Source organism: Protomyctophum bolini (genome assembly GCF_963924005.1).
Source record: "Protomyctophum bolini genome assembly, chromosome: 2".
NCBI classification, from domain to species: Eukaryota; Metazoa; Chordata; class Actinopteri; order Myctophiformes; family Myctophidae; genus Protomyctophum; species Protomyctophum bolini.
In genome coordinates this window covers 41,944,880-41,970,124 of record NC_137863.1, presented here as the reverse complement: position 1 = coordinate 41,970,124, position 25,245 = coordinate 41,944,880, and the positions used below count along the sequence as shown (strand labels likewise).

Sequence of the window (25,245 nt, the reverse complement as noted above, 5' to 3'; positions counted from 1 at the left end):
GAACACATCTACCTCCTCAAGTCTCTCTCCCACTGACCCATATTTATTTAATTACAGAACTTGTTCAATACGGAATGTGATTTCTTGTCTTATTGAACCAGTAAGGACACATTGAGAGTCAGACAAAGTCTCTTTTTAAGTGTGCCAAGTGGCCAAGATGCAGCAGCGATCCTATAAGTGGCTATGAGTGTTTGAGTTGTTTTGCATTTTGTGTAACAGAAAAAGCCAGAATTATACTTGTGTTGCGACGTTGCGGGTGTCACACGGATAGTGGATCTATTACAAGCCTGTGCACTTGTAGATCTGTGTTTTTGGTGCACTGCACAACAGTCGACAACAAGAAGTAATAACTCAGGGTAAAGGGTAAATCCTCCCATGCCCAGGATAGAGACTAAGAGAGATAAGTGAACCATGCTTCCAATCCAACTTCTGTCTGCTTTTAACAAGCATCAGTGCTCATAAAAGCGCACGCACACACACACACACACACACACACACACACACACAGCCACACAGCCCCCTGACCCACGCACTAGCTCACTCTCTCTGTCCTTCATTCTGTGGGTTTATTCCACCACCATCCCATCCACCCTTCCGCTCTTCCAAACTCAATGACACAGCAGCACGCTGAGGGCCGCGGCAGTGAGTAGACAGCTGCAAGCCAACGTGTTATCATAAGAATAGTGTTACAAGCTCAACTAGCCTCCTGTTAGCATTAGCAACAGCTATTCTGGACGATGACCGCTCGTTAGCAGTAGGCCTATACTGCGTCCGGAACACACAGTGCTTTAGCTTGATTTATGCTTCGTTGTATGACGCATCGTAGATTAAAAAAACAAAAACGAAAACCACCAGTACTAGAAGCTCACTGCAGCGCATAAATTAAGCATTAACGTCCCTTTCTGAACATGTGCTTACAGTCAAATATTTGGCACATGCTTTCATGGCACGCCCAACCGTACAGGTTAACCTTGATGTGTCTTCAGTAAAAAACTAAAACACAACGTTGCGTTAAGTGGCAAAGCATTTGACATGTGTTAACTTATGCCATGGTCACACGCTAGGCTCTTGCCTTAGCCAAAACCAATAATAAGGAAAGCTCCCATGTCCAAAGCCAGGGGTGCTGTAAGACAATATGATTGGATAGCTATGGGGGACTGAGATTGGCTTAGCAGCAGCTCTGTTGCTAACTACCCACAGTGTGTATTTGGAGTGTCAAGAGAAATCCTAAGGTCATGTTCTCATGATGAGTGACATTCTGAAACATGCTGATATAAAAACCTGGCGTGCACATAGTTCTATGTTGTTTTGGGGCAAAGCTCTATGAGATTTTTTTTTTTTTTAAGGAGAAAAAAAATGGATATGGTGTTGTCTTGTCTCTAACAAGTGCTGGATGCCAAGTGCATCATTGATGTACCCAAACATTCTTGTGCGATGTTATGAAATGTGCCATTCACATTCTCTTCAGACTGTCTTCCCCTTGTATATCGCTCTTTCATTCTCCTCTCTCTGCCCTCATATCTCTCTCTCTCTCTCTCTCTCTCTCTCTCTCTCTCTCCAGCAATCTTTTTAAACAGTGCCGCAGACAAAGTGTCCAGTCAAGCCTCCTAATCGGCAACTTGCATGGGTGAGTGGAGTCCAAACTTTCCCGTCTGTAGTCACCATGGCTTGTCCAGTCGGCCCATAGCACACAGCCTCCCCCCACATTCCCTCATATCCTTTTTAGAACGTTTGAGAGGAGATTTTCGAATTGTGAAGTTCTACGACACATTAGATTTTCGGGGATGCGAGCACCGAGGAGCACGGGAAACGTGGGGATGGTTTTGCGGTGAACCCTTGTGTTCTCTCTCTATATAGTTGTGTGACCAAAATCCTGACATCTGGAAACGCTGCAAAACACCTACGAAAACCAACAGCTGATTCCAGAGTTGCTGGAATTTTCAGCTTTAGGTGTGATGTTCAAAGTCTTTCAGCCCGGCTGGAAGGTGGGTGGGTGGGGGGGGGGGGGGGGGGGGGGTTGGGGGGGATTACAAGACCTTTATACTGATGTCCGGATCCATTTCTCACTCACAGCTGGCTGGTTTGCGTGGAATGAGCAACTGGTGCGCGGCTATGGACAGTCGGGAAGTCACACGAGAGAACTGGACCTTTGACTCTGACACCTCACTTAGGTTCAAAATGTCCGACTATATCAACCACATGAAGCCTAGCATCCCTACTCTGCGGCAAACATTGTTCCCCGGATATACAAGGTCACAAGAGCTGCTATTTTTCCAGAAGATATTTCGTGTAGAGCGAAAACAGGAGAGGGGGGCCTAGAGAACTCTGACCAGCTAAGTAAGTATAAGCTTTTAAGTGGTTAAAAATGTGTATATTGCCATTTCCATCCTGTCACAAATCAAGCGTACACATAGCGATAAATAACCACCTTGAATAAATCATTCTTCGTCCTCTCTAGCAGGTCGTTGCAGGCCACGGAGAGCGTAAGCAGTGTGTTGTGTGTTTTCCATGTGGGGTGGTGCCACAGTAAGAAAATAAACAGGACAAGCCAACCTGCAGCATGTAACCGGGCTCAGACAATAAACAAGAGATACCCCCCGCTCGGCAGGAATGCACTGTGTGGGACTGGAGCTATCTACTATGATACAGCAACAGCTGAACTGATTTCAGTGGAGAATCTCACGTGTCCTAAAAAGTCCAAATATCCTCTCGTCCGAAGGATGAGGCTTTTCCACTGCAACCTCGAACGGGTTCCATGAACCGCGCTCAGAGTAGCCAAACCCGATCCGGTGGGAGGGCTTACGTACATTTCCAATTATTGGTTTTTGGCTCTCTGACACAAAATACTGCTCCAAATGCAATGTCGGAATTTTTACTACTGCCAGACAGTTGGAGGAGAGACAACAATACATTTCCAAATCTATTCATAGAAGACTACAATGGCTGTCAATTATGGATGCTGAATTTGCGTGTTACCACATGGTTGATTTATAGGTCATTCAGGTAAAGCTCAGGTTCTGCTCGGCTCAGGTTCTGTGTATGAATACAATGTCTGTAAATATTTAGGACAAATAGGAATGTATTGTATTTTGTATATGGGTGTTTATGATATCTTATACAATATGGATGGATATACTTTGAGACATTGTACATATCACTTGTGTCAATGTCACCTGATCGGTGACAGTGATTGGGACTGATGGTTGATGGTTTGAGGCACATTTAAAATTTTCCAAAATAGCAGACCTACAAGTTCATAGCGCGGCGCGCTATGAGCTTGTATATCTGCTATTTTTCAATAGCTAAACTATAACATAATGTTTTTAACCACCAAAAGGGGTTCCACTAAAAAGTAAAGAAACTTGGGAGCCTGAATTGGTGTGCCGATTTTTTCATTTCTCATAAAAGCTCAGGTTCTCACCAGACAACTGCTTTGGTGTAAAAAAAACGGACATGTATAATTGACACTCAACAAAGCACCGTCGCCCAATGCAAATCTAGGGATCTGGTCAAGGGAAGGCATTAGGCCTGAGGACGATTTAAAAAAGGGCTTCTAAATCGTTCTAAAATGTAAAACTTTCTAAATAAGGTTTTCAGACAATCTTGTCAAACATTCCTATTGCTATATCATTTACATGGCAACATCTAAAATTACACAGGTGCTTTCTGGGTTTTAAAGGCTAAGCCCGATCAATTTCTGCTCTGTCATTTGTATACTGTACATACATACAGGTACACACACTGTACTTCATACACAACTTGCAGGAAATGTGTTTACTGTTTGGAAGCGGCTAAAATGTTGACCTGCTAGTCCTCCATCTTTTATTACCAAACTCCAATCAGAAGTTGCAATTTAGAGTACTACATTCTAGTAATCATTGCAATAGAGACTCCCTGTCTCTCTTAATAAGCCATTTAATAAACATTTTCATGAGGAAAGAAGATCACAAGATCATTCATCATGTTTATTCTGTATTATTTATCCTGACCTGAAAATGTATTTTCTGTTTACTCCCGTTACTGAATAAACACTCTATAACAAAACTAAAAAGAAATCACAGTTTTTTTGTTTAGGGGACGTCCTATTCCTGATTTACGTTCCACAGTTCGGTTGAAACGCTGTTCACACAACTCTGTCACCAGCGGTGGAAAGAGTACTCAATATCAATATTGCCAAGAAAGAAATACTACTAGTAACCAAGGTTTTCAAAGAATTACAGTGGAGTAAAAGTACAATATTTGCCTCTGAGATGTAGTGGGGTATAGTATTGGAAATTGGAAATACTCAGGTAAAGTACAAATATCTCAATTGTACTTAATGTAGTACTTAAGTAAATGTACTTGCTTTCCACCACTGTCCGTCACGGAACGGAGCACTGCAGCGGAGACTCGCTTATAGCCTCAGAATGGTGGCGGAAAAGAGGCATTAGCCCATTCTGGGCAGGAACCCATTCTGGTGTTAGCATCATGTTATGCTTTAGCTATTGAAAAACAGCAGATCTACAAGCTCATAGCGATGAGCTTGTAGGTCTGCTATTTTTGAAAAATCGAAGAACGACTGACATTTTTAGAATCTGATCTCAGGTCAGAATGGGTTTAATCAGACCAGTGTGTGTCCAGTGGAAACCTCGTATGAATCTGATCTCAGGTCAGAATGGGTTAGACATGAAAGTCAATAGTCACCAGGCCGGACTGATTAGTGCACAAACAGCCATTCACACCCCGACAGTTTGTGAATCATGGCACGCGGAAACCAAGTGCAGTGACAGATCACTTCGACTTGACTGTGGTTGTCTTGTGTTCACAATGCAGAATCCAAGATACAGTGTGGTTTGGAATAATGCCCTAAGCAAGCACTCACCGCACAAAATGTAGGTGAGAGAGAAACAGCGGCTTGTGCTGTTAATGTCTTCCAATTCATTAAACCCAAAGTGACGGTGATCTTCAGACCCTCTGCTGCTCAACAACATTAGAACCAGACACTGAGTCTGTTTGACAGCAGGATGTGTGTGCGTGCGTGCGTGCGTGTATGTATGTGTGTGTGTGTACGAGAGAGAGAGAGAGACTGTGCATAGTTCAATGTTTGCATGTAAGCTTCTTTTCACTGGCACGGCTGCATGTTCACCCATGCAAATACACACTTCACACATATTTTAAAGGAAGCCTAAAAACAGCAGCACAATAGGCGAAAAAGAAGTCTCCACAGCAACGAACTCAGGGGACTTAACCGGTGTGTGCGGGTTTGTTTGCATCTAGGATGGGGGGCTATAGCTAGCAGCTGTTCACACTGAAGTCCCTACACTTTACTAATACTTCCCTGGAGGACCCAAACTTTCACCACACACTGTCTCTCTTTTCTTTTCTTTTCTTTTTTTTACATGAAACCGCCGTCATTCTCCGACCCGACACTGTCACTGAATCGTCGAACGGTAACGTTTCATCACGCACCGCTCGCACCGCCGCACGCTTCGTTCCGTCTGGTTCCACTCCTCCGTGAACATTCCTACTTTCTCCTTGCTCTTCTGCCTGGCTTCGTGCCCCTCCCTCCCTCCCTCCCTACGGGGGGTAGCTTCTTCCCCTTCAAAGCCCCTCCGTTGCCCTGCTTCTCCCCCGCCCCACCACCACCACCACCACCGCCACCTCCTCCACCTCCTCCTTTATTTTTCACTTTCCCTGGCCGCTCATCTGTCCCCACAGCGTGTGCTTTGCCTTTCACCAGATTTCATTCAAAGGAGCTGGCCCTGAAGTGAAACGGGCGAGCCAAAAAGCGTCTTTTAACCGCTGACAACAAACAAACAACTTAATATGGCGTCGTCCAGATGCAGAACAGGACAGTAACCCCCCCCCCCCATACACACACGCACACACACACACACACACACACACACACACAAACACACAGAGAAAAGTGCACGTCCATTTCTCTCGTTTCAGGCCATCGTTTTCTTGTTCTCCAAATTATCCTCGTTGTACAGCAAAATCTGGAGTTTTCCTTCAACTCCGAAAGTGTACAATTGTACTGGTGCGGTTCTATTTGGACACTTCGGATTTTGTAAAATGAGGCACTCTGTGCCTTTTGTCAACTGAAAATAAAAACCCAGGTTAGAAGCCTGTAAATGGTAAATCTCTGGCAAATGTCCAGAGAAAGATGGGGGTAAGAATCACCTGGGACAAGACATCTGACAAAATCCATCTGTGTAGGGTTATCAACTACTTGAAATTCAAATGGCATGGCATCCCTAATTTCCAAGAAAAATAAGGGACCCCGGGAAAAAAATCTGTACGTACAGTTCTTGTACATTATATCAATTATATAATATATTTATATATGCTGTTTGAACTTGTGTGCCATTGATTGAGTCCTAAAAATGGACACGTCTTTTAGTTTCCAAAAAAGGGACGATTCCATATTTCAAGGGACGACTGGCAACCCCAATCGAAGAGAGCACATGAAAAGCGGAAATGATGATGGTTTCACGATGGTGTCAAAACTCCATGTGCATTTACGTACCTTTCCAAACTGGTCAAAGTACTGCTTCACATCTTCAATGGTGGTATTGACTGACAGTCCTCCCACAAAGATCTTCTTTGTCCTGGTCACCAGCTTAGGAACACAGAACAAGATGGCATCATTACAACAAATCACATTAGCCCGGGAAAGATGCTAGCAATAAAGAGATGTGTGTTTATGTTGGTGTTTATCTAATCTTCAGTGGTTTCTGAATGAGCCATTCAGCATTCAACCTGATTTGAGCTGAGTTCAAGGCCCACAGGAATGTTGGGAGGGGGAGGGGGGGAGATGTGTGCTTTGGGGTGTTACAGAAATACAGATATGAGTAATAATGAAGACTATCACCATGACTAACAAAATGTCAATCTATATCCATGTGTGTGTGTGTGTGTGTGTGTGTGTGTGTGTGTGTGTGTGTGTGTGTGTGTGTGTGTGTGTGTGTGTGTGTGTGTGTGTGTGTGTGTGTGTGTGTGTGTGTGTGTGTGTGTGTGTGTGTGTGTGTGTGTGTGTGTGTGTGTGTGCACTTTTATTACTATACTTGTGAGGACAAGATGTCCCCAAGAGTATATCCACACTTTTCCTGGGCTGTGTGTGCTCCGGTTTCCTGTTGATTTCATTGGATATCATTGGTCATCTGACCAGTTTCATCGGCTTTCATTGGATCAAATCCACAGCCCAGGAAAAGTGTGGATAGAATTTGAGAAATAGACGTGTGTAGCAGGTGAGAATGTTTATCAACCGTTTTCAAGGAAACAGGCACGTGGAAAAAGTGTGTGTGTGTGTGTGTGTGTGTGTGTGTGTGTGTGTGTGTGTGTGTGTGTGTGTGTGTGTGTGTGTGTGTGTGTGTGTGTGTGTGTGTGCGCGTGCCCATTGCGTGCGTGCCCGTGTGAGCGTGTGTGTGTGTGTGTGTGTGCTGGGTCAGAGAGAGTGGACAGTCGGTCATGGTGTCAGGGTGGGCGGAGGGATTGCAGCCCCCCCATTGGGTCACGTGGCGGACACTAATCCCGGCCCGACCACGGGCAGAGTGATGAGTTGTGACACATCTGAGATCATCATCCCCTCCCTCTAGTCTATACCGTTAACCCCTTCTTCACCACACTCACCTTGGGCTGCGCTCGGCGGGGGAACGCCACCTTCGGGTCGATCTGAAGGACAAGGAGGGAGAGAGAGGAGATCAGTGGCATTCAGAGGTGGGCAAAGTGCAGAGCTATGGTCAACGTATAGATGGATACTCCTGTTCCAGTGTAACTAAGTACATTTACTTAAGTACTGCACTTAACCCACATTCTAAAAGTGTCTTCTCCATCCCGACAGTTTTCTGAAAAAGCCATGTTTCTATGTCAGTCGTTCTTCACGCTACAAGCTCGTAGCACGCCACCGAGTGGCGCGCTACGAGCTTGTAGATCTGCTATTTTTGAGTGTAGCAAACGATCCAAGGAACAGCAATATCCGTGTCCGCCTAACTATGTGACGGTAACCTATGTTACTGTGAGCACGAGTATGACAATTAGTACCAGTAGGGGCGCTGTTGTGCCAGAAACAGAGAGAGAGAGAGAGAGTGCTGCACTGTTGCCTGGTAATGAGAGAGAGAGAGAGGGGGGGGGGGGGGGGGGGGAGTTGCACCACTCATTTCACACGGGTGTGATTTTTCAATAGCTAAAGCATAACATAATGCTAACACCAAAAGGGGTTCCCGCCCCAAAATGAGTTAAGGAACAATTTTGAGGTATTTGTAGTTTACTTGAGTATTTCCAATTTCCAATACTTTTACTTCTACTACTACAAATATTGTTCTTTTCCTCCACTACATTGATTTGAAAGCTTTAGTTACTAGTTACTTTGATTATTATTACAACACATACATGAAACACTTCAGCCCTATACATTTCGTCCATTTGAAAATTCAAATTTCAAATGATTTTTTTAATCTGCACAATGGGTACTTTTACTTTTGGTACTTTAAGTACATTTTGATACCTTTACCTTTTTACTTTTACTGAAGTAAATTTTGAATTCCGGACTTGTAATGGAGTACATCTACATTGCAGTATTGATACTTTTACTTAAGTAATAAATGTGACTACCGGTACCTTTTCCAACACTGTCATGTTCAAATATCACTCTACTGCGTTTAAAGTTACAAGCTGTAGATCGGCTGCCCGTTGTCACTATATTTCAAATATGGCATAAGTGGCTTAATTCATAATGAACCTTTTCCCTTCCTAAGAAGCAGAGGAGAAAATACAATACAATACTAAAGTACAGTAAAGTACAGATATTCACAAAACTGTCAGTACTCAAGTAAATGCAACTTAGTTACTGTCCTCCACTGCTGGCAATACATTTGTCGACTTCTGGTGTGAGAAAAGGATCCGATTGCAACAATAAATGTAAAACTTAAGCCTGATTTATACATATAGCCTGCGACGTGCACCGAAAATAGACAATCTACAAGATAGATCAACAACGTGCCACAAATGCAACGCGCTGTGACCAGATATTGTAGATCAGCTATTTTTGTATTTATATGAAGTATAAACCGGGCATTATTGCCTAGTCAAGTAGTGCTCGAGCCGTATTATACAGTTATACTGGCGATGCTTTACTAACATTACAGAAGTACATATACAGTCAAATCTTCAGTGTTCATTTTTCTCCATTTGTAACTCCGAGTGTACAGATGTGGTTCATTCGGTTCCATTTCTATACTATCAGAAATGCAGAATGACATGAACACTGGGTGTTTTACTGTGTATAGTAGGTTGCTAGGGTAATGTAATATATATGCACTATGCAGGGCAGGCCACGTACACCTGTTGTATCAACTCAAAATGAAAGTATCAAATATGAAAGCGAGACCGGTTGTTTTGCTAGAGATAGGTGGTAGAACTTCATTTAAGAAACCCTTCAGGAATCCAAGTTGACCAGAGTTACATTTCTGTAAACATGTCGGTAATTCCTATTACTTTTGTCATGTATATCTCTTTCTGTACTGGAATATACAGATGAACACAAAACATCTAAATTAATAATTAGACTGTACAGTATATTTTGAGGTCTGCAAGGCCCATTTAATATTCAGAATAAATTATGTATGGGTACAGTATAAATCTTTTTTTTTTTTTTTTACACACAGATTCATTCTGCATCCATTTAGGATTAGCCATATTTTGCCGCTTGCCTAATTTTTCCCTTGCGGAATATCTCATCAGTAGTCAAGGTTATGGATATAAATAGAACCAAATGAATTTTGAGCGCGCTGGCCTTTAGTAATACTGAATATGCAAATGAGAGTCTGGCATTTGAGAACTGCGCGGAATTCTTCAGGATATTATCATTCCAGCCAATGAGAGTGATGAGCTCAGGTCAAATGACCTTAGCCTTGGAAACAGCATCATTCCTCTGTTATTATGAAAATGGAAAGCAAAAATATACCTCACAAACTGTCACAAACTATCAAATGTATGGACCCGATATTAGCTAAATAATGATTCCTGGTATGCTATTCAAACCCATTTTGACCTGAGATCAAATTTAAATTAAATTTTTAATCGACAGTACAGTGGAGAGACAGGAGACAGGGAGAGAGTCAGGGGGTGACATGCAGCCATGGTCCGCCGGTCAGTTATTGAACGCCCCAAATTCATTTGTATAATGTCATATAGCTGTGATGATGTAAACTTAACAGAGTCTAAGCAACAAGAGAGGTTTTTAAACTTTTACATGCCAAGGACCCCCAAATCGCCATAGTCTCTGAAATGTCTTCCTTTTGGAAGTAAACAGCGGAAAATAGCTAATATAATTCGACGATATTAAAATGCTAAAACATTTTTAACATTTAAAATCTTGTTTTGATGATTCATTTAATTTGATTAATCCCCCCCCCGGACTTAGGCTATACCTAACATATCATACCACACATGTGAGAAAAACACCAAAGCAAAGGAGATGTGTTGGATGGGGGTGCACCTTCTATAGTAGGACAAAGATGAGAGGAGTCATGTCTCTTCCAGCTGGTCTGATCAGTCACAAAGGTGACACTAGGGACATGCACACAGCACGCTGTGACCACAACAGCGTATGGTAGAGGTGCCTTTGCTTTAGTCCTGGTCAAATGGTCAATTTAGACACATCTTCTGGAAAAAATATCCCCACTTGGCTCGGCTTGCCCTTTAACCCATTCTGACCTGAGATCAGATTCATACGAGGTTTTCCACTGGACACACACTGGTCTGATGAACCCATTCGGACCTGAGATCAGATTCTAAAAATGTCAGTCGCTCTTCGATTTTTCAAAAATAGCAGATATACAAGCTCGTAGCGCGCCACTCGGTGGCGCGCTATGAGCTTGTAGATCTGCTATTTTTCAATAGCTAAAGCATAACATGATGATAACACCAAAACGGGTTCCCGGTCAGAATGGGTTAATAACAAGCACTGGCAAACAGTTCCCCTCCTTCAATATGGCTCCAAATAATTTCGCATCGTCATAACAAGTCATTATTATACACGGCTATCTCTGGACTGTCGTCTTGAGATTTCCCCGGCGGATGGCATGTGTGAACGCCGAACGGGCACGAGAAGTTAGTATAGGTGGCCAACAATGCAGGACTTAGACTGTAATAGGCTCTCAACTCAGTTTGAGGTCACTGCACCAACGATTTAACTGTTTTAACAGGACTACGGGACGCGAGTTGTCCTAAAGCGATTATGTGACAGAGAGAGATCATGGGGGCTTACAATAAAAGTGGTCAGGTGCAAACTACTACCACTGCTGTCCACTGACATAAGACAATGACAGGCATGAAGGCAATTCTACAGGTTAACCCATTCTGACCTGAGATCAGATTCATACGAGGTTTCCACTGGACACATACACTGGTCTGATTATAACCCATTCTGACCTGAGATCAGATTCTATAAAAATGTCAGTCGTTCTTCGATTTAAAAAAAAAATAGCAGACCTACAAGCTCGTAGCGCGCCACTCGGTGGCGCGCTATGAGCTTGTAGATCTGCTATTTTTCAATAGTTAAAGCATAACATGATGCTAACACCAAAATGGGTTCCCGTTCAGAATGGGTTAAAGCTAAACAAATTGCCATAATGACAATCTGATAGGGTGCATTGAGTGTCGTCAGATCAACCATATTATGTACTTCACTAGTCTAAAGAGAAACAGCCTAAAATACAGCCGGCTACCATTCAGACTACTTTGAGCGTAATGCAATACTGTACAATGCTGCTATAGCTAGTTCATGCCATGCGGTTAAAATTAACTCATCTGAGAATTGTAACAGAGGAAAACTACATGTACACCTAGCTGTGCTTAAACAGAAATAACAACACAGATATAATATTATAGAGCCTATAGAACACTAATGTATCTATCAAAGATTGCTGCATGCTAGACTAAGAGGTTAGCCTCGGTGAAGGCAGATAGGCCACGAAGCAAGACTCAAATGGCTCAGTCAGATCACTGTTGGCAACACTCGGAAATAGCTCTTCATTTTGGGATAAGAAGACATTCAATTTGCAGTTAGCTCATTGTCATGAGCTCATCGTATCTGATCAGTAAATCAGTTAACCACTTAAACCATATATACTTCAATGACTGGGTTCATGGCCCACACCAAATCTTTTCCACTGAAAAAAAAACAGATCTACAAGCCCACAACGCCATAGTTGCAACACAACACTTGTTATTGTGAGTGTGTAGATGTTTTGCAGAATGTTCAGCTATCATGACATGGCCAGGGAGAGAGTCGCTAGGGTTCAAGTGGTTAACTACTCCGGAATAAGTTAAAACTATTTAATTTTTGTGCCACACAGAAAGAGATATGACCGAGTGTTCATGAAATGGTCTGGCTAAATCAGGGGTTCCCAACCTTTCTATTCCCACGGACCGGCTGACAGTTCATAAAATGTTCGCGGCATGTGTGTGTGTGTGTGTGCGCGCGGTGCGTCGTCGCGTCAGTTTACCAAAACACGGAAGGCAGTTGACTACAATCTACTACCTGCTGCTGCTATATTATTATATCATAAAAACATAATGTTATATCATTGACCTAAATGGCGTTATATCAACATGGATAGCAGGATTAAAAAAGAAAAAAAAGTTTAGGCCTATGTCTTTTTCAGAAACGGTGGAAAACTTTAGTTAGATAGTTATACTTGAATGTCGAAATGAAAGATGAATGAAATAATAATCCCGTTTAGTGTTTCATTAGTGTGAGCGTGACAAAATAGGCTACAGCTGTTGTTGTTAATTCCGATAATTTCGACGGAGAGTTAGTCCAACATGCGCTGCTCCCGTGCTTGCGGTTATGGTTAGGTTAGGGTTTGAGGTAGGTTGTCGGTCTAATGACTAGTCGGACCAATAATAGTGTCGGAAACTAAAGCCGGTACCCGCTCAACACACGTGAAACATAAAAACACCAAGGATTCGACGGTGATGACGTCACTGTTAGGCCATGCAACACGGAAGTAGAAAGAAGTAGGACTCGAAGCTGTTTAAATAAACCACAGTCAGTGACATCACTGACAAATCCTTGGTATCCTCATGCTCCCCAGTCAACTTTCCACCGCTGTTTGGAAAATCCCGGAGACGCATGGTTATAAAGTCATGGCCGGTCCCTTCTCGCGTACGGGTGGCAAATGTGCCGTGTACCGGCACCGGTCCGCGTACCAGTGGTTGGGAACCTCTGGGCTAAATGATCCATCCTTGCCTCATGACATCCAACCTCCACTGATTATGTGGTATAAGATCAGTTTAAAGGCAGAGCCTACGATATGATTTTAGTAGTTTAGCCTATAGGACTGTACTATTCTACCACGATAGTCACCTCGCATGGCCCAGCCTGTCCACCTGTGTAACGAACTGGGAAACAAAATAGAATGTCAAATCAATTACAAGCAAAGATTATCCTGGGCAAATAAGAAAGGCAAAAGAGCATAGAAACAGCTTGCTTTGACATGAGACAACTGCATTCAAGTCCAAGTAGCAAGACGAGTATTCAGTATTGTTCTATTACTGCAACTTTCAACCCTCTTTCAGATCAGAAAGAAACACAAGCTGAATGGCATGTGTAAACGAGAGAGGAATAAAGATATAACATCATTTAAGATTCTGAATGAATTAGCCTGATTCTGAATGTGAAGTGTGAACGTGTAGCAGGCTTGTCAGCTAGAGAGGAAAATAAATCACACTTGTGTGAAGTGAGGGGCGCTCTTATTGTCATCACACCTCATCATACATCAGCCAATGAAATCATCACATTCCGTGCTACAAACACAAACACGTGCTCAAACACACCTACACACAAAGCTGTGCATAGGAGGGGCCGAAAAACTAGATAGATAGACAGACAGACAGACAGACAGACCCGGGGCAGCATGCATAGACAGAGAGAATACAAGAGAGAAGCACAGAGCAGAGGCAGAGAAAAAGGACAGGGGGAAAGCATAAGAGAGGCAGAGAGGGCCCATTCATTTGGAAAGCAGAGAGCCTGCCCATGAGAAAGTGGGCCTGTCCAGTGTAGCGGGCTGTCCCAGCAGGCAGCCCCTCTGATTTCATTAATTAACAGGACAAAGAGGACAAAACAGATGGGCCCATAGAGGAACAGGGGCTCCCCTGCTACCCCCACTTTGCACTCACACACACACACACACACACACACACACACACACACACACACACACACACACACACGTGCGCACGCAGTACGCACGCACAAACAGAGGCACTCGCTTAATACAGTGCAAACAGACACTCCCCCATCGCCAAACATTAACACATGTACATACAAGCTACAAAGATACAGACATACATATAATTAAACATAAAAACACACACACATAGTGTACAACTTGTGCCCTTGTCCAAGGCAGATACAAAAATATACTCTTCCCAAATGAGTTACAAATGTGTTATTAATGAGTTGCGTTTGCAATGCCTCTATACTGTACACAGCGACATGCATGCACACACTTTTAAGGTCCCATTAACTCACCACCATGCACTGCGATATCCCAAAACGCATATTTTTTAGTTCCCCAGTGTGGCTGTAAAACTGAAAGCAAAGTTTTACAGAGGAGACAAACCGATGGCGTGTCAAGAGAGAGAGAGAGAGAGAGAGAGAGACAGAGAGAGAGAGAGACAGAGAGAGAGAGAGAGAGACACAGAGAGAGAGAGAGACTCGTTCTGGGTCCAAGCCAGCGGGGTCAATCTGCACAGCTGAACAATGGCACCGTAATTAGTTAACGAAGCTCACCGAGGAAGGCCCCCAACCCCACTCTGACGACCCCTGCTAGAATAGCTTGTTGGTGTGTGTTTGTGCGTGTGTGCAATCATGTGTACACAGTAAAATCAGTGTTCATTTATCCATTTGTAACTCTGTAGAGTAGGGCTGCAAATTATCAATAATTTTCTTATCGATTGTTTTTTTATCAATTACTTGTTTTCAATTCATCGAATAGGAAAGAAGCGCAAATCCACTATTTAATTAATATTTCTTTATATCATACATTGTATTTTTAAACTGTAATAGTGAAAATAGCCTACTATTGTTTGACATTTCGTGAAACTTTTTTTGCTGAAATAGGTATAGGAATATCAATTGGTTATATTGATGATATTATATATTGTGTGTGTACAACTGTACATAATGTATCCAAATGGACTCCTACAGGTCCATTTGGATACATAATTCACACTGACTCTGCGGTGTGTTAAACGAACACGGATGATATTGCAGTGTAGGGCGCTTTCCACCTATAGGACAGGACCGAGGCTTTAGCCTCAGCTTTGTGGCCCATACCTCGGAAGCCCAATCCAGTTTGTTTCCTCCAATCCGATTAGTTGCTTTTGGGATCTATACTAATTACAGTGCATGAGCAGGGCCTCTTTCATTCTCTGCCCCGTCTCTCTCTCTCTCTCTCTCTCTCTCTCCATCCCCCTCTCATGTCTTGTCCACGTCAGCATTAACTGCTAATCTCCAGACAGCTAGGAGCTATAGGCCTAGCTTGTAGTGCCACTAACCAGAGACCATGGCATGATGGCTTTGGCGGCCCCCATCATGCAACTCGGCCCACAGACAGAAGCCTGGTGGCGCTAACATATGTTGCGTGGCTAAGGCTATGGATGGATGCAGCTACATTAGCACCATGCTGTTGACCGCTACATTCACAAATGAACAGTGGTGCCATATAACAGGCAATAGTCACCAACCACACACTGACCAACTATACGAAACAAACGTACACTCGATGACGCAAAACGGCGCGTTTGACGTCATTGTTTCGCAGCATCAACATTTAGAGGGGAATAAACAGAAGGCATAGTATATTTCTACAGTGAGGCACTACAGTGAGGCCGTCTATGAGAGTGCATAATGTGGAATTGTCTGGAAATAATCTGGCAAACCGCTGGACCGAGCAAGCACCAAATTTCTTGTGCACACTGCCAGGAAGCCAAAGAAGTACTTCCATGCGTTTGTATCACATAGGTTTTATATATTTTTTAAATATATAACCTACATTTGAGAATGGAGTTCTCCTTTGAATCACAAGTCATAGATAAGTCAGTATAGTATTGATCTACTCATGTCAGAACAATGGGATTTAGATTGAATATCTGCTATACGTTTTCTTTTAACTCCAAGAGCCTATGGTCCATTTGGTTACATTTGTGCACTCTCAGAGGTACAAATGGGAAAACTATGTATAATTCAGACATTAAATAGTCTTTGCTTTACACTGTGACTGCAGACGTGCCTTCCCTGTCCACAACAACACAACAGCACACCACTGCCTTGAGGCCATCTGCGCTGCTCAGGCAGGAAATCTAAACTCTCCAAAACAACTATAGCATGCCCAATTTATGCTCCGCCGTACCAGTGTCATGTACCGAACACAGCAGATCTCCAAGCCCACAACACACCGCATCCGTGACACGTTGTGGGCTTGTCGATCTGCTATGTTCGCTGAGCGACACAGTCATACAACAAAGTATAAATCAGGCTTTCGACCTTTATCTAAAGAAAGAGCCGTTCCCATATACAGTATCTTTTAATTCATTGAAAACAAGGCCCTAATTCATATAAATGGACAATAACGGTAAATATTATAATACATATTACATTATTTTGCCCACAACCTTAAGCTCTGGTTCTTTTTCTCTGCCTCCATGGGGGTGAACATTTAAAAAAAAAACACTCAAAACAGGACATTCTTCCTAATTCCCAGGGAGGAATGTCAACCTCTTTCTTCTCCTCTCATCTCACGCTGATCAAACAATAACTATTACCCGACTGGGAAGAGAAAACTGGACCAATACAGAGGTCAATACAGAGAAAATAATCACAGTCTATGCCGGTTTTAAGAGGCACAGAAAGAGATGGATCCTGATTCTCAAATGCATGTATCTGTTGAAATTTAAATAATTATTCCCCAATCCCAAAATGTTTTCCCTCATCTTTCTTGGATCAATGTCCACTGCAACATAGTTTACTCCCAAATACTGAAAGAAAACTGATTTTGAACTTTTGATTTTAAAAGTCTTCAAACCTGAATAAATACATTTCAACAACACTTTTTTGAATAGTGTTTGAAATGTGAATGTAGCTGTTGTGGTAGACTACTAGCAACACCCCAACACTGCAAATGTTTCACCATTTACTTAAAGGTATATTCAGTGATTTCACTTAATTCAAATATCACTTTTTTTTGTGATAATCCTCCCTACTATAGTGTGCGCTGACCATTATAAGGAGTTCCTCCCTGTCCCCAGTTAACCCCTGGGGTCAAAAGAAACGTAGGTTTCGTTTTTGGCTATAGGTGGCCCAGCCTTCATCCAATCAGGAGAGAGCGGGGCCTTCCGCCAATCATGATCGCGCGGGCCTTGGTGTGCGTGCTGTTGGCCTGTCACGTGTGTTCCCACTGGAGTGCGGGCATGTGCACATCTTGTTACCGGGGCAGACCGGGGGGTTTTCCAAATCACCCAAATCACTGACTCAATACTCCTTTAAGTTAAATTGCACATCCTCTGTCTGCATTTAGCCTATCCTATAGGCCCTTCCACACGCACCAAAGAGTCTTGTTCAGACTAGTCAAAAACGACGTAAAACTGTCCGATTGCAACAGACTAGCATTTTTTATTTATTTTTGCCCATGCAAAGTAGCCTTAACATTAGGAGCAGTAGCAGAGAATTTCTATCTCTGAAATTGGAACTGATCATATGAGTCATTATTTTCCCCATGACTATAAAGCTTGGGTTTGTACGCATAACAAAAGAAAATACGCTATTATGTCTATTATGAAAAGTAAACAAGATTGCAAATTGTCTTTCCTCTTAAAAACACAAAGCATGGTGGGAAGAAAATAACTATTGTGTTTTCCCAGACATGGTACAGTCCTAATAACCTGTGAGAACCAAAGATGCTATGAGTTGCTTACAGTATTCTTGTTTAGCCTCATACAGGATTTTGGTTTAAGACAACGCCTAACCCTGCCGGTGGCCTAGCTGGCTGCTGAGCTTCCAAAAGCCCCAAACCAGTATTAGAATCATACCCAAACAAAAAAAGCGGTGAAACGACTCATAGAAATAATCATTTGCAACAGTTTGGAGATGATTACAAAGCCAACAACAACAAAATGCTTTAAATAAATGAACCAACCCTAACCATTGTGGGCAGTGATAAACTTGCCAGCTAGTTGAATTATTCAGATATTCCATACAGTAAGTACGTAGCTTTAAAGTTATGTATTGGCTCCTGAACTGATAGGACCCATGATGCACTGCACCAACAGTCGGAGCTGACCAGAGCTCACCTAGAAATGGTTGTGATTTGACGGTTGAGTTTAAAAATGGACGATTCAGATCCTGTGTCTTAGGTGAGTAATGACCTTTGACACGATCTTCTAAATGTTAGGCCTGACGTCGAAATTAAAAGAACGTCTTCTGAAAGAATATATATTCAAAGATTTGTGCCGCATTTCACCAAAAGGGGTTCCCGCCCAGAATACAACCACCTCAATTGTATAAATTCTATTAACTCTACCTTAGGCCTACAGACAGACTGGACAAAATTTACATGTATTCATTAACAAAAACATAGCAGGCTTTAAGTTTTGGAAATAGATTTCGGTGTGGTCGGTTACAGTTTGGGGTAAGTATGAGAGGGCTGGTAGGTAAGCAACTGTGATTGTGAGCTCCCAGAAACATACGCCACAAATGTACCGCTATTACTAATTTATTATCACATCTGAAAGCAGACAAAATATTTTCTGATACACTTCTAATCTATACCAAAAACACACAGGCCTATGTGAAGGTGCTAGTGTGACACAACACAGTGTGTTTGTCTGTGGCTGTGCATGCATGCGTGTGCGTGTGTCATTTCACCACTACCTACAGGGGACTGCGTGTCTGTAGGTGATATATATGCTGGGAAGTTGTTATGGAGACATAAATCCCACGAGGCTGTGCAGCAGTCACAGTACTGTCCCTTGTGCCTGCTCCCTGCTGTCACCCACGGCAACAGGCCTGCACTGACAACCAACTAAACTTTACTATTCTCCACCCATGGGCTTTCTCCCTTAATGTACCACTGAAGTGTGTATGTAGGCTAGGAAAAAACTGACAAGGAGCGACCCAATCAAATTAACAGTGGTTCTCAAACGTTTTAATAAAATAAAATAAAAACAGACATAACTCCGAGATGGTTCATTTGCTTCTACAGTATTTGTACACTTTGAAATCCCAGCAAGGAACCCTGAGGGTTCGTAGACCCCACTTTGAGAACCATGCATTAGCAGAGCCTCGAGGAAGGAACATTCAAACCTTCAATGAGATTTAAACACGAGCCAGGCCTAAGCCTGGCTTTGTGCAGTGTAAGTGTTGCTATACACAAAACAACTTGCAAATAGGGCAGCTTATAACTAGGTCCTGCAAACTGTAATAGGCCACTTACTATTCAAGTCAAGAAAACAACGACTTCAACACTAAACCTTCCAACTAAAAAAATAAATGCACTCAGTGAGTGGACAGAGTGGCCACCAAACGGTGCTGTTTTTTCCCCCACAGATTCAGAACCCACCGAGTTCTACACGAGTCTACTACCCCATTCAGGTCCCCAGGTAACCATGGCAATGAAGCCCAAGAAAGAACGCTTTCATGTTGGCGCCCTGAACCAGGATTTGGAGGGGGAAATGAAGGGGGGGGGGGGGGTGTGCTGCTCCAAAATACACTCTGCAACCAGCCATAAACTACAAAGGAATATGAGGGCCGGGGAAAATACTCTGTACAAATATGAATGACTAGGTCTATGTAAAGGCATTAAAGGAAGTTTATGTTAAGCCCATCATTAAAAAAAGGAAGGAGAAAAAAAAAGAAAAGCTAACTTACTGTTTTAGAATCCAGCTCGTGTCTGTTTTGAGCTAGAACTTTGTCGACTCCAGCTTGGTCTGCGTATGTCACAAACCCGAATCCCCTGCAAGAAACAAAACCAAAAAATAAATATTGCTACATACAAAAAAAAAGAAAAAGAAACGCAACATCCATGAAAAGCCAGCAGGAAAGGTAGTTGGATCTGTGCACAGTGATAGGACGGTGCAGCACACGCCTCCTTCCTTACCTCGACCGCTTGGTAACGGGATCCCGCATCACCATGCACTCCTTCACTTCGCCGAATTTACAGAAGTACTCCTTCAAGCCCTCTGAAAATGTATTTGAGGGGGGGGGGGACATTATGGTAAAATCAATTACACCGCGTGTTTAAAAAAAAATGTTGTGCTAATAACCGCACACCTTATGAAACTACATGGTCCACTGACGGGAGACAATGGGGGTCGGGGCAGACCACGTTGTTTGTGTCCCTCGAGGGCTGATCGGCCACAGAACGATGGGGCTAGTATCTCTCTCTCGGGCTATTCAGCCTAACGCAGCCCATTATTAAGGCCTAACTGATGACAAACGTTGCATTGTTGCGCCGAATATTGTTCCAAAAAAACACCACGCTGGCCCGTGGCGTCGTAGAATATATTATGCATCCGGTAGAGGTAAGACACTGATGATGCGAGGCCTTCAAATAAATGAATGGGTTTTTGTACTAGTAGTAGTAGTAGTAGTAGTGGACCTGGAGTGCAACAATGCATTGACGAAAACAAAACATGTCCTCAGCATCAAAAACGCTAGGAAGTTCTCAAGAGGCGGCGGGGCGATTTATAAATCACACGTCCCCCTCGTTAAATACAATGTAATAATAACGACAGCGTGCAGACAGGCGAGTCGCTTTCATAGCAGTTTGCAGTAGTAACAATAATAATCTCTCGGTGTTTTTCAGCCATCCTAAATCCCAAGCATTATCCTTTATTGAATAGAGGGGGCTTTGATTTAGACTGCACGAGAAGTAGCTCTGTTCCGTCCCACTGGTAACTTCAGAATGAACGCTTTGCTCGGTGTCGCATGCGAGCAAATACATTTATAGCCTGCTATGACATTGAATTAAGCTGCAACACACACTTGCATCCATCTGACAAACAGCTTCATCCGTAGACTGGGTTTAAAGTAGCGTGCGGGACAGCTCACCTTGTGTCGTCTGCCAACTCAGACCCCCGATGAACATTTTGCTGAATGAGAGAAATAAGCCACACGTTACGCAGGGTAAACACATGTATTCGTTTCAACATCCAGCGGGTAAATGCACATCTAGACGACTTTGAAACAACATTGTAGCATCAATAAAGTAGCTAAAAATGAGGGGAAATATCGGCCATGTTGTGGAGACGCACGAATAGGCAAGCAGATCCGTTATAATCCCCAAAGGGAGAGGGAAAAAAGAAAATAAAAAAAATCAAGGCTTTCCAGGCGTCTGACGACGATGAAAAAGTTGCAGGATGCCCTTTTATGAAGCAGAACAAGACAAACAGCCGTGCGTCCATCCGTCTGGTCTGGTGCGCGGCTGAGTGGAGCACACACACTGGCTGTGTGAGGGCTCACACGCACACACACACAGCACAGAAAGCATGCTTGTCTTTTGTCTCGGTGCTGCTCCGCTATAAAGATCCACACTTTTAACTAAAAAGAACTCCCAAGGACAAACTCCTACGGAAACAGGCCGGGCCGAGGAGGCATTTACCAGGGGTCGTGGGGGGAGTTGTCCGTGGAGGACAGGCTGCTTTGGCTCCCTTCCGTATCCATTCTGCTCTACTAGTATTCCCGCACAGTGTGGCGAGGAAAAGCAGTAAGCCTCACTGCTCCAGACTCAGGGGCGGGTGGCTGCGAGGGGGGGTGGGTGGGGGTGGTTTGTCTAAAGGAGGAGGGACGAGCGCGGAGCGACACACACACACACACACACACACACACACACACACACACTCGGCTCGGCTCCGCCTCTATACCTCGTTCTCCCGTAGCTTACACAGCAGACTCGAAGCTCCCTCCCTCCCATCATGTACGTTGCTTTTCTATCCATGTCAGTCAGTGGCGCTCTCTCTCTGGTGTTTCCCCGCCGTTCCGTTCGTGACATTGGTTGATCATCATAGCAACATGGCTCATGAATGATGAAAGTGCACGTGTTGAGATCCATTCCACACACACAGTATATAGCTTATACTAGAGATGCGATAAACTAACGGACATCATGGATATACGCTAGACCACTATTTGGTAGCCCATGCTGGGATTTATTTTGGGCTCAATCGATCAGTCAATCAACCAATCAAGCAATCAATCAATCAACAAATTATATCTATATCTATCTGTTTGTCTATCTAGCTATCTATCTAGCTATCTAGCTATCTATCTAGCTATCAGAAAATATATTATATTAAAAGCAAGGAGATGCACTGGTGTCAAAACAGAACAGTAGATTACGTAAAAAGAGGATAATTGATGGACCTTGAAAAGATGAATTTGTCCACACCCAACCCTGCTGCAATTTGACCAGATTATTACCATCCAAACGGCATTCAACTCAATGCCTGCTGGTGTAACTGTTGTACGACCTTCATTTGACCCTTATCCCCACCATCCATGTGCATATCTTTCCATCTCCAACGCTTCATCCAGTTCGCATCCTATATATGGTTGGGCGTGCTAACCTGGCCCTAGTTGCCCTGGTCCTCTCGCATCACATGCTCCAGCGATCATCAACATAAAAACATCTGACATGAAATAATCTACAGTAAAAACATCTGTTGTCATGCGCACACCGCACACACATATACACACACATCCTGTTCACAATCTGCATGAGCGTAGGTGTGCGTGCGTGTGACTGTGCGTGTGTGTGTGTGTGTGTGTGTGTGTGTGTGTGTGTGTGTGTGTGTGTGTGTGTGCTCGCGTGCGTGTGTATGTGTGGTTGCATACAGTAGTCCATATGAGTGTACAGTATGTGTATGTATGAGGGAGGGGTTATGCATATATTATTATGCATATTATTATGCATATGGTTATGATGATGATGATCAGATAATGATGATGATGAATCATGATGATGATGATGATTATTATTTATTCTTTTTAATCATAAAGCTAACCGTAACATCTTTAAAAAATCCTTCATTCCTAATGCCATTAAGGCACTAAATGATACCACGTCTCGTTAAATCTGTTTTTAATGTAGGCCTATTTGTCACTGTTGCGTTGTCCTGCTTTTTGATAATTGTGTCTAAGTGTTGTTTTGCTGTTGTTGCTGTTTTGTTGTTACTGTTGTTTATGAGACCAAAGACACATTTCCACATTGTGGACATTAAATGAAACTAACTAACTAACATAATGGGATAATCTGTGTGTCAGGGGGACACCTCTCCCCCCATTTCAACTCATCTAACCCCAACCACTGTACCCGACCTTCATCTATTCTATACAATGCGATGGCGGGCGGCCCACTCTCAGATTCCACGTGACAGGCTGTCCTAACCAGCTAAGTGGCAGATTAGCAGCATTACCTCGTACAAGCCACTCTCTTTGGCTGGCTATATGATCAGTCAACTAAGCACTTTCAACACCCCAGTTACAAACTACATTACCAGTATAGGCTATAGTAGTCACACATTTAATGTGAAATGCACTCACTCAATTCAACAGCTTGTGCCTTCGGCAAACTGTACAAATATAAATTAGATGCATAACAAATGGCTTGTTGGATTTCTCAAAAGAATTTGTGTCCTTATACTACTAGGGTAAACTGAGTTGAACAGTAGAGCATAGATTAGGCTGCTGTCTGATTACAGTAGCAATATGGCACCACCCTGCATTTAGGTGTGTGCGTGTGTGCTTGTGTACACTACAGTGTGTGTCTGTGTGTGTGTGTGTGTGTGTGTGTGTGTGTGTGTGTACGTGCGTGCAAGTCCTTGTGGGCATTTTAATAAACATTTGGTTTTGATGTCCCCATAGTAAGACAAACGTGGTGTGTGTACATGCATGCCATGCGTGCATGCAAAATAATAAAGGGATAAAAATGTTATCACAATCTCCGCAACCCTCACAAACACTCGTTTGATTCCTAACAAACTTTATTTTTTCCCCCCTGCTCTGATAATATTAGGCTACATTATAATCTGTGTGGTTTTTGTGCATTTTGTGCAAGACAAGCCACAGGGCATTTTTGTGCATGGCAGTGGGGAGAGAGAGAGAGAGAGAGAGAGGGGGGGGGGGGGGGGGGTGAGGGGGTAGTGTGTGTGTGTGTGGGGCCTGGTGAACCATAGCGAGAGAACAGTATGTAGGACAGGGCCCGGCACTAGCTACTAGCTAGCCTATCCTGGCTGGAGCCATGGTTGGGCGTGCTGAATTTCTGCATGCATGATCAATGGCACTGAATAAAAAGAGGGAGAACGAGAGAGGCTTGGGGGAGGGGAAGGAATGAGTTGTGAGACATGTGGAAGAAAAAAAGGGCAAGGTGAAGTAGAACAAAAAAAGGAAAAATAATAGGACAGTCATAGCACCCACAACAAGACCATCAATCAAATCATGTTTGAGAAAGGTTGGTGTGATAAATGAATCATAAAAGAGAGACAATATTCTTGCAGTGCTGGAGAAACTTTGGCTCACTTATTTTCTAGGCTTATATAGCAGCCCATTTAGCATAACACACAGGTCAAGCCTGTGTGGAAAGGAAGAGTAACAACTGTGTGTGTGTGTGTGTGTGTGTGTGTGTGTGTGTGTGTGTGTGTGTGTGTGTGTGTGTGTGTGTCAGAGAGAGCGAGACAGACAGAGAGAGAAAGAAAGAGAGAAAGAATGACAGAGAGAGAGAGAGAGAGAGAGAGAGATGAGGGAGGGAGAGAGAGAGTATAGTTTTCGCTATGCTCACACTACCCCCTTCCCTGTCTTGTTGTCCAGATAGTTTGTCCAATCCGGGTCTTCACTGCTTTTGTTTCCTTGACCACAGATGACCCAAAGTGAGGACCTATTGTCTATCCGTGACCTCTGGCCTCTCCAGGGCCTGGGACCTGATCTCCAACGCCCTCCAGCCAGGCTGTTTGAAAGAGGGTGAGAAGGGGGCCTGGGGGAAGAAAAAAAAAGACCAATAGGAAAATTATCTGAAAAACAAGCAGCAGTGGCTGCATGTGTCGTCCTTGTGTCAGACAGTAGCAGCGCTCCCACAGCCCCATCATTTGCATGTAATACATATATGTAAACAGAGCAAGTGAATCCGGAAATACCTCGCTGAGTTGAAGGCATATCAGGCAGTGGTTTAGTGGAAAAGGATTAAAAAAATGGAATGTTTGCGAATG

At 43.3% G+C, this 25,245-nt stretch overlaps 1 protein-coding gene across 2 annotated transcripts in view; it reads right to left on the bottom strand.

Annotated features, from left to right (window-relative positions):
* The window catches only part of LOC308330601 (RNA-binding protein Musashi homolog 1-like), a 37,275-nt gene extending 15,512 nt beyond the window's left edge, over positions 1–21,763 (bottom strand). For both annotated transcript variants that reach the window (XM_080785539.1, XM_080785540.1), the window contains exons 1-6: positions 21,648–21,763; positions 21,098–21,138; positions 20,145–20,226; positions 19,916–20,000; positions 7,615–7,656; positions 6,512–6,604 (exon numbers count right to left, since the gene is read on the bottom strand). In XM_080785539.1, the coding sequence (XP_080641665.1) occupies positions 6,512–6,604; positions 7,615–7,656; positions 19,916–20,000; positions 20,145–20,226; positions 21,098–21,138; positions 21,648–21,709 (405 nt within the window). In that variant the 5' untranslated portion in view covers positions 21,710–21,763. The remainder of the gene's footprint in view (positions 1–6,511; positions 6,605–7,614; positions 7,657–19,915; positions 20,001–20,144; positions 20,227–21,097; positions 21,139–21,647) is intronic.
* Positions 21,764–25,245: the final 3,482 nt, after the last annotated feature.